At 49.6% G+C, this 10242-nt stretch overlaps 1 protein-coding gene across 1 annotated transcript; it reads right to left on the reverse strand.

Annotated features, from left to right (window-relative positions):
- Window positions 1–612: 612 nt before the first annotated feature.
- Window positions 613–9159, reverse strand: FCGR2A (Fc gamma receptor IIa). The gene is made up of 4 exons (XM_061183795.1): window positions 8976–9159; window positions 5851–6108; window positions 751–1005; window positions 613–668 (listed from the first exon to the last, which is right to left on the reverse strand). The coding sequence occupies exons 1-4, from the start codon at window positions 9085–9087 to the stop codon at window positions 613–615; spliced, it is 681 nt and encodes a 226-aa protein (XP_061039778.1). The 5' UTR covers window positions 9088–9159.
- Between the last annotated feature and the right edge of the window lie 1083 nt (window positions 9160–10242).

The raw sequence follows: 10242 nt of genomic DNA on the forward strand, positions 1-10242 counted from the left end.
TAATATGAATTATGAATATAAAAGGAGAGGAACAGAGTATGTAGTGTGTTCTGCATTAATTTGATCACAGAACCCTTCATTCTGAAAGGCCTCTCAAGGAGTTATGTGATTGGGGAACAGCCTTTGGGAAACATTGAACTAGGGAATCCACAGACCACATCAACAGATCTTCACTCACCACCTCCTCTGAGCCCAGGACTGGGTATTCACTAACCAACATTAGTCTGGCATAAATAGCTTGTGATGCTGTCTGAAAGGGTATGATATGGATTCCACAATGTACAATATCTCAAGAACAGGCAGAAGCCTCTTTCTTTGTACGTAGAGAGAGATTCTCGTGCCAACGTGGCCGCTTTGAGCTAAGATTTGAGCCTAGGCTGACAGGTTCAGTAGGGAGACACAAGCAAGCATTAGACACCTAGAGGGACATATGATAAAGTGGTTTGAATAAGGTGGAAAAGAGGGAGAGCGGCAATGTCTGGTGGATGGATATGGAGGATGAAAAGGTGGCTTCTGTCCCCTAAGAGTTAAAACTCCAAATGAATGACACCCATTTCTATAATCCCTGAGAAATGAGCTGGAACAGAGCTGCAAATTCACACAGCAATTAGGTCAAGCTAGAACTTTCCCGTTGATGTCAAACAGGCATACTCGTGAGAACAAAGGTTCTGAAGTACAAAAAAGATCAGTAATCCTCTCACTACCTATCTTTCCAAGGTGTAAAGCTCCTTGAGCAGCATTGGTTCCCACCTTGGACAGTGATGGTCACAGGCTGTGATGAGTACAGTGTCCGCCCAATAAATCCCGTGCAGTGGTACTCGCCACTGTGACTGAGGTTTGCTTGTGGGATAGAGAAGTTGGAACGCAGATAGGAAAACGCCTTGGATTTTCCATTCTGGAAGAATATGACCTTATTCAGAGGGCTGTTTTTCCAGCTGTGGCACCTCAGCACGATGGGCTCCCCTTCCTGGAACACAAGGCTAGGGGTCTGGAGCAGCAGCCAGTCTGAAAGACACAAAGGGACCACAGGACTCAGGAGGTCTTGACTCAAATCCGAGACCCAGACCATCCTTACTGGTGGGCCACTGTGTGTGGAGGGAAGAGCTTAAGTTTGGAATCAGACACCCCTGGTCTCTAATTCTGGCTCCATCATGTATGAGCTCTGTGATCTTGGGCAAATAATTTAACTCTTCTGGGCCTCCGTTTCCTCGTATGTGAAAATAGTCGCAATAATCCCATTAGCTATCTACAGTAGTTCCTGGCACATAGTAGGTGCTCAGGATATGCTTGTCTTCCCGTTCCTGTCCTGCCCAACAGGCCTCTGCAGGAAGGATACAGGAGACCCAATAGTACACTCCCTTCCCTGAGGGAGGGAGGGAGGGAAGGATCCAGTCTGACATAGGAGACAACATGTGAGGGGGACACAACAGAGTCAAGTGTCTTTGGGGAAAGTCACGGACATCTAATAAATATTAGCTTATTTGGTGCATGTTAGTAAATGTGGAATTTCACTTCAGCGGGGACTTTAAAGGCAGCAGTGACATGGGTGGGCCATTAGCCTGCTATGTACTTTTTTCCCCCGATTTTCATCCTTTTACTGAGGAAAAAGATATTTAATTTCTTTGTCGTATAGGGAATAGAGGCTAAGGTGGGTACTTATAATCTGACCTCAGCCCATGCACTCCTTTTTCCTAAAGCCATAGGACACAGTAGAGTCGGAATTGGAAAGAAAGGGTAGAAAACAATAGATATGTTGGAAGGGAGCCGGGACATGAGAAAGAAATGACAACAGCCACACGTGTGCTAGTCAACCATGCTTAGCCCCTTCAGCAGATCGGAATGATACCAAAAAAGTCTCTACACTGGCTGCTGAGCCTACCACAAATGCAGGTGAAAATGTTCAATACTGAGGGAGGGAGTGACAACGAAGAAAAAACTCTGGGCCACGGCTACAGTGGGACAATCCAGAGGGAAGGTGGGGAGCACCAGATCTTGCTACTTGGGTCACACAAGCTAGAAAACCCCACCTCTCCCACTGGGGAGGCACCCCTGCGTTCCACCCATTTCCTCCCATACCATCCTGTGTATTCCTCCTCTTGAGGAACTCAGGCCCTGGTTAGACATTCCACTCCAGGATTAGGTGAGCAGTCCTGGTTCCCTAGACTGCCTCTTTTATAACGGTTGGATTGGGGTAGGTGGGAATGCTGAGAATTGTGAAGATTTTTTTAAATGAAGTAGAACCCGGAGAAAATGTTAAAGCTGCTTCCATGTAGCACCAGCAACCAATTCTTGCACTTCTCCTCCCTGTCTGGGTAATCCCCTCTACTGAAGGTGCACATCATTAGAACAGCACTTTCTTCTCGGCAAAGTCTCTACTGGTACCAGGTCGTAACCTGGACAGTGGAAGTGTCAGCCTTAGGCTGGTTTGTGCAAGAGGGCCACCTTAGGTCTCCTCGAGGACAATTTCTTGGTGCAGATCTTGAGGGCAGGACCCAGCTTCATGTTCACGGCACTCACGAGGTGTTCTTTAAGTCAAAAAAGGGCCTTTCCATCCATCTCCTGGGAACAAAACTCCTCTGCAATCTCCTGGAAGCCTTGTAGAGAAACAATAAACTCATATACCTCCTCTGCACTCCAGTGGCTAAGATTACTGGACAGGAACACAGGGTTGATGCCATGAATCCTGGTGTAGGCACAGCTGTATGGAGGTTCCCTGGGTCACATTCCCCATGTCCAGCCCTCACCGATAAAGGCCCAGGGACATTGGAGAGAGTCCTTTACTATGACTGGAATTCTCTGAACCCCAGCTAGACTCCTCTTGACCCCTGTGGCACTTGCCCTGGATCTTAGCATGGGTGATGGCAGAGGAGCTGTAGCTGGGTCCGCACTGGTGAACACAAGCATAGTGGGCTTCCTGAAACTCTTTCATGTTTCTCCTCTTCAACCAGAACTGGCAGCTACAGTTCACACTGTACCTTTTAGTACAAGTCATGGAGCAGAAACTCTTGTTGTCACAAAACTGTTCTCCAGGACTGTACTTCCCACAGTACTGGAACTTCAGGAGATTTGTCTTCTTGACTACTCAGCAGATGGGCTGTCCCCTCCCCAGGGGTCACCTGACTGATTCTCATTCAGCCCTGTCGGGAGGCCACTCTGTAGTGGCTTTTCAGTAATGGAGAACAACACACTGGGACAGGCTCTGCTCCGTCCTGGATACCAAAGCCCTCAATCATGTGGGTGAGTGGGGCTTCACAATGGCTTGTGGAGGTTTGTTTGAGTCACCATTTATCTGGACACCATGGCTAGTGTAGGAGGAGGTGCTGATGGGCAGGGGCCACGGCTGCTAATTCACTGCTTGGTGAATTAGCATTCCCACTGGTCACTAGTTCAGCTTCTTCTCCAAGCCTGCTCTCCTCCTCCATGGCCTTGGGGCTCTCTGCTACTGGAGAAGCCCTGGCAGGAGCATGGAACCCAATGTGGACACATCATCGCCCTCCTCCTTGCATTTGGCAGCCAACGTCTGGGTTTGCCCGGCAGGTGCACGGACTGCATGCAGAAGACAACAGGGACCTGGACTGTGGTGGCTGAGGGGCAGTGAGACTTGTGGCTGCTGCTGGACCAGCTGGAGAGGTGTAGCTGTGGGGAGGGCTACCGGGGCTGACGGTGCTGGAGCTGTTGCCAGTGGTAGATAACTATCTGCTGCCTCATCACCACCTGTTTCTCCAAGAGCTGGATCTGTTGCTGTTGCTAAATCAGTGAATGGGGCTGGATCTGTGTGTGGTGACTGAGCTAATGAGGGTCTGGCTGGGAGCAGGTGCAGCTGTCCTGTCTTGCTGACCACTCCCACCTGCTTCTGTCTTCTTGGCCACTGCACTAGCTGCCCTGGATCAGTCACTGTTTGGGATGCAGGCAAGAGCTCCACCACTGCTGTGCCTTTCCTGGGATAGCTCCAAGCACCACCTATTCCTGAGGAGGGCCACTGACCCAAAGGCCCAGGTGGGTGGCCACTTCCGCCTGGACCCATGTACCTTAGAATGCTATTCCCACTGCCCCCACCAGCTGCACTAAGGCTAAAGAACTGGCCTGAGGCCCTAGAGGGAGCCTGAGCCACAGCTAGGGCCTGGCTAGAGGCCTGGGGGAGGCTAGAGAAAGAGTGGAATAGCGATCTGGGTGGAGCTTCGGGCTGAGCCTGTTGTCCCTCAGTGCCAAGTTCTTTACCTGAACTGCATCTACGTGGACTCCAGCAGCCTGAGCAGACAGCCCCTCCTGCTGGACGACTGCCACTGCCCTAATAGGCATCAGGATGCGCTGAGAAGCTAGAGGCACATTCTGGGCCAAGGTCTGGTTTACCTGGAATAGGTTTCCAGCTGTGGTCTTAGATGCATCTGGGCCTGGGACAGGTTGAGGGGGAGGAGGTGGCGTTCCCCAGTAGCACAGATTGGGTCACAGTGGTAACACTGGGAGAGCTCACTCCGGGATTGGCTGGTGAGCTGGGAGGCTGATGTTGTGGCCAGATTGACTGAGGCCGGGGTGGTGTTCAGCTGCTGCGTTGTGCTGGTGTCTGGGGGAGCTGGCCTGCTGACTAGCAGCAGTTGCGGCCACTAGATGGCAGCCAGGCTGTGCAGCTGGGCCTGCTGAGCTGCTGCTGGACACAAACTGGTGGAGATACTGAGGCCCACGGAGCTGCCCCTGCAGTGCCTGCTCTGCCTGCTGTTCATACCGTGGCCCTGAGCTGTCTGGGAACGAGCGCCATCACCTGAGTAGGGACTCCCATCGGTGCAGTCGGCATTCTGTTGACTCTAGTCTCCATGATAGTGGTTCAGGGTCCCCATGGCTGCTGCTCTGGCTCCAGGCCTTCACATCTAGCTCTTCACCGAGGTCCTTCAGGGCGGTGTCCACCTCATGTGCCAGGGTTCCTTGTCAACGCACCTGCTCAGTCTCGGGGGAGGGATCCCTCACCTCCACCCCTTCCTAGAGAGGCAGGAGCACTGAGGTTGAGGCCCTGCCAGGCCTCTGGGGCTTCCCTCCAGGACTGTCTTTTCCTGCTGAGCACAGAGGGTAGAGATTGCAGGCCTGGAGCTGCAGGCCCACCGGGCCTAGATACCTTTGAGGAGAATTTGAGAATTGGGTGAGGGAAGGGGACTAAGTGAAGAATAGCAATGACAATATTCATCATAATCACACTGCAGCTTTTCTCTATGGAGAACGTATTTCTTGCCAGGAGCTTTGGAGGATCATTGATCGGTTCAGCAAACATTTATTAAGCCCTGTCCTGTGCCTGGGGCTGGATATAAAAGGTGGTTAAGACACAACTTTCACCTCAAGTTGCACAGAGGGCAGGGGCGCCAGGGAAATGCTGATTCTCACCGGAACCTGATGGGGGAGGCAGTAGTATCTCCACTGACCAGATGAGGAAACTGAAGCTCAAAGGTAAATGAAATCATCATGTTTACATGGCTAGTAATTTCCAGGGCTAGGATTCAGTTGTGGTCTGTCTGTGCATTTGACTCTGCCATAAAAATGGAAGGATTTCTGTGAATTAGGGATTTCCTTCTGCTTCTCTCATACCCAGCTGCCTGTCAGTGGCCTTGTCACCTTCTTGCTCAATCAGCCCCGAGACAAAAGAGCCCAACATATTCTGAGAAATCTCTTAGGAACTTCCACCTCAACACACATACTAAGCAATGGGGTGCGTGAAAAGGGAAATAAGTGGACAAAAACCCCTTCAAACAACTCACAGCCATGCTTCCCAGTAAGCAGGCAATTCCCCTTTCCGAAAAACCTCTGCCATGTAAGCAGATTTCTTCTATCCTTGTTCTCCCAGACTCTCCCAGGCCTTCCTCCACTGACCAGAAATCACATCCAGATGCACAGGGTCGCTGAGGCTGGTCTGCTCTCTCTGACACCTGTAGTCTCCGCTGTCATTGCTGCTGGCCTTAAAGCTATAGCTGGGCTGGTTCTGGCTCTGGATGGAGCTCCCATTATGGAACCACAGGGTGAGGTTGCCTTCATACAAGTTGGTCCCCTGACACATCAGCGTCACGTCATCCTCCTTGAGCACGTTGATCCACGCAGGCTGAATGTTCACCACAGCCTTCGGGAGACCTGCTGAGGGGCAGAGAGAGAAGGCAGCATGAGGAAAGGGACCCCAAAGGCCTAAGCAGACCCCAAATCGCAGATGATGGAAAACTGTGGCCATGCTGGAGACATCAAGAGAGGAACCCAACGCAGAACTGTTCTGCAACTAAAGGCAATTCCTGCAACTCATGCAGCCCACACAGGGGCCCCCAGGAACCCAGGTTCTCTCAGGGAGCTTGGCTCCTACTCAGGGGAGAGGACAAGAGGTAGGGGAATGGGAGAGGGGGCAAACACACACACACACACACACACACACACACACACGCACACACATACTACACATACATCGTTTGGGGAATCACTTTCCTCCCCTGTAAGCTGAGGCATTTGGACACTAGTGGATAAACTCTCTCCACAGCTGGAAGAAGACAAATGGGGACATCTGATGGAGGTGCCAGGCTGAGAGTCAGACATCACGTTTCTGTTCTGACTTCTTCCATTCTTTTTTTTTTAAGATGTATTTATTTCTAAATAAAAAGAAATAAATACATTAAAAAAAAAAGAATGGAAGAAGTCAGAACAACAACAAAAAAGTTGTATTTATTTATTTATTTTTTGGCTGTGTCGGGTCTTAGTTGCGGCATGAGGGATCTTCGTTGCGGTGCGCAGGTTTCTTTCTAGTTTTGGCGTGTGGGTCTTCTCTTCTCTAGTTGTGATGCGCAGGCTCCAGGGCACGTGGGCTCTGTAGTTTGTGGCCCGTGGGCTCTAGTTGAGGCATGGGCTTAGTTCCCTGACCAGGGATCGAACCTGAGTCCCCTGCATTGTAAGGCAGATTCTTTACCACTGGACCACCAGGGAAGTCCCCATTTTCTATCCTTTAGAATAGACCTGTCCTGACACCCAAGCACAGAGGAGTCTCTGTGGTCTCAGAAGAATAAGAAGAGGAGAAAGGCTGGCAGGCCAGTCTAGGGAGCCCTGCGTTCAGTGGCCCAGGTAAAGCCCCACCCCACTACCAGTCCTGGGAGGTGGAGAGGTTAGTGGTGCAGAGAAAGCAGTGCCCAGAAGTGTTCATCCCACCAAGCTGCAACCGGTGGTATCTCCTATTTGTGTCCAGGGGAACAGGCCCTGAAGCCTTCAGATACATGAAAAGTAAAAGATTTATCAATGCAGACATAAAGTGAGGAAAATACAACAGCAGCAGAGGAAATTAACTAACGTGTCAGATATGTTATGGGGATAACATAAGCAGATCATGTGATTTTGTATGGAATTGAAACTAAAATGGCCTGGGCTTGTGATTTAGTTTGGAAAGAGGAAGGCAACTGAGACAGAGGACAGTTATATTCTGTGACAGAATCTGTGAGGCCTCACTGTAACAGAAGCATAAGGGCTGAGGCACTGTGCCCCATGGCTGTCCATCCCTGGCTTCCCTGGGAGGAAGGAAAGGGGAGGACACAGCAGGGGGTGGGGCAGGGCATCTTGTGGGAGCAATTACTCTTTCCAGGCTCTACCTCGGTCCTGGGTTGCTGGTGCACCCAGAGCACCTCCAGACAGGGTGCAGGGAGCAGAGAGAGAGGGTAGCTGGGGGAGGGAGAGGATGTGGTGAGCAGTTACCAGGTTTCCCAACAACAGGAGCTGTAAAAGAGAAAGCAAAGATCAGCCTGGTGTTTAGATATGATGATTCATCATTATAAATAATCACCTCCTTGCAAATCCCCTTAACTCTCTTGACGGTCTCTGTCTGCATTATGTTCACCTGGGTTTCCATGTCTTTACTTGTTCAGCTGTGTGTTAACGAAATTACCACACAGGGGCCAGATTGGTATCTCTATAAATTTACTGTCTCCATATTCAGAAAGACTAAATTGCCATTCTGACACTTTAGTAAATTTGCTCTGCTGCGCTTGGTCTTTTCTTCACTTCTGTCTGCAGTGCAAGGAGGCATGCATGATTCCTCTGGTCCCACAACTGATTCTAGAATTGCCTGGCTTATGTATTCTCTGGTCCCCTTTCCCTGGATAACCCAGAACCTCCTGTGCTTTTTCCCAGGGGAATCTCCTTTCACATAAAGAGAATACGCTTCTGCTGCCTGAAGTGGTTTCAGGGGCACAGAGAACAGCCACTGCCCCCAACCATGTGTTTTATTGCTTCCCCCCACCTCCTATTGGCCTAAGACAGCATTAGCCCTCCCGCCTAAGATATGGTCCCAGTGAAACACAAATTTCTAAGGAAGGTAAACACCTTGGCCACTCATTAGTCCTTCAAGTCTAGGTCACTAGACTTTTTTCACAGCTGGCTCTGCTCTGGGGGGTGGCAGAGCACCAGGGACCTCGGTGCCCAGTGAAATTGGGCAAAAGACTTAAAAAAAATGAATTCTTCCGGGCTTCCCTGGTGGTGCAGTGGTTAAGGATCCACCTGCCAATGCAGGGGACACGATTTCGAGCCCTGATCCGGGAAGATCCCACATGCCGCGGAACAACTAAGCCCGTGCGCCACAACTACTGAGCCCGCGCCTAGAGCCCATGCTCTGCAACAAGAGAAGCCACCGCAATGAGAAGCCTATGTACCACAACGAAGAGTAGCCCCCGCTCTCCACAACTAGAGAAAGCCCGCGTGCAGCAAGAAAGATCCAACTCAGCCAAAAATAAATAAATTAATTAATTAATTAAAAAAAAACAAAACTCTGCCAATTTCATAATTTGCCAAGGCCAGGAAGGTTGTCAGAATCTGATTTTCATCAGCCTGCCTTCACCCTCCTGACTTACCTGACGTGCTTCCCGCGCCAGCCCTCATCCTTGCCCAAAGCTCAGCCCCAACCGAGGTGACAGCAGCTGAGTTAGAAAAGCATGCCTGCCTCTGTCCCTGCTCCACTGCCCCTCCTGGGGACCCTGTCTCACCCAGGAATAGCAGAGCCGTCCACAGTAGCATGTGGCCCAAAGGATGGCAGGATGTGCAGTCAGCTCGGTCACTCCTGGCAGCAGGGAGGGCTAGGAATGAGGGGATCCCCATCACCTCCTGGAGAGAGCAGGTTGGCTCTGACAGCCCAGCACGGCAGACACAGACTTCTCTCGAGGCTTGACAGATTCCACCCCAGAGAACAGACAAATTCTGGAGTCCAAAAGAGGAAGTGAAAAGAAGTGTTGTTTTTGTCATTGGCCCCTTTGCTGGGGCCTCTCTCCCCAAAGCTCTCTCAGAAAGCAAGCTATAATATTCAAGGAAATGACATTATAAAACCTGTTCTTACACTTTGTGGTCTTCAGAAACCTCAACAGCCCCACTCCTTTGGCCAAGGCTTTTCTATTGGCCCCGTTCTACCCCACCTCCCACCCCCAATCTACCTCCAGCCCTTATCTGATTTTTAGGTGAAAAAATTTATTTAACCACTGAAAGGACTTCAGTGAGCTGACATCAACACTTTAAAGGTTAATTTATATAATGGGACCCACACATTGGAGCCACCCCAGTGGACCAGACCATATCACAAATCTAAACCTAAGTCAGCCTGCACTTAACAGGAAAAACCTGTCCAGGGACGTAACATACACCAATCACAATCCTCCAACTCAGCTTTACTTAGCTTACTTTACTCTAGAAATCAGGACCTGTTAGTCTTATAAGGAAATTCCCAACCTCCTAGCCAGTCATGCCCTGTCTCCACATTGCCTCTTCTAAAGCTCTATAAAACTTGCTCTTGCCCAAATCCCTTGGGAAGAGTTCTCCACTGCTTATGAGGAACTGTACTACCTCAATCCATGGCTTGTTTTCCCTTGAATAAAGGATATCAATCCTGTAACTAAATTGTTTTAGTTTTGTCATTGGACAGGTCAGGCATATCTTATTTTATTGTGCTAACTTAACTGCGCTTTGCAGATATTGCATTTTTTACAAATTGAAGGTTTGTGGCAACCCTTGTTGAATAAGTCTATTGGTACCATTTTTCCAAACTGCTTTTGGCTCACTGTGTCTCTGTGTCACAAAGTGACACATTGGTAATTCTCATAAGATTTTGAACTTTTTCATTATTATTATATCTGTTATAGTGATCTGTGATCAGTGATCTTTGATGTTACTATTTAAATTGTTTTGGTATTTTCAGCAATAAGATCATCGTAAATTAAGGTGTGTATATTGTTTTATAGACATGATGCTGTTGCACACTTCATA

The sequence above is a fragment of the Eubalaena glacialis genome, chromosome 3 (genome assembly GCF_028564815.1).
Source record: "Eubalaena glacialis isolate mEubGla1 chromosome 3, mEubGla1.1.hap2.+ XY, whole genome shotgun sequence".
Classification (NCBI taxonomy): domain Eukaryota; kingdom Metazoa; phylum Chordata; class Mammalia; order Artiodactyla; family Balaenidae; genus Eubalaena; species Eubalaena glacialis.

What these genes read in the sequence shown, in the direction of transcription:
- FCGR2A (XM_061183795.1), bottom strand. Translation starts at nt 9,087, where the DNA reads ATGGGGATCCCCTCATTCCTAGCCCTCCCTGCTGCCAGGAGTGACCGA. An exon ending in GACGGCTCTGCTATTCCTGG is followed by an intron (nt 6,109 to 8,975) that starts GTGAGACAGGGT and finishes TCTGCCCCTCAG; the next exon opens with CAGGTCTCCCGAAGGCTGTG. An exon ending in TGTGACCATCACTGTCCAAG is followed by an intron (nt 669 to 750) that starts GTGGGAACCAAT and finishes TTTGTACTTCAG; the next exon opens with AACCTTTGTTCTCACGAGTA.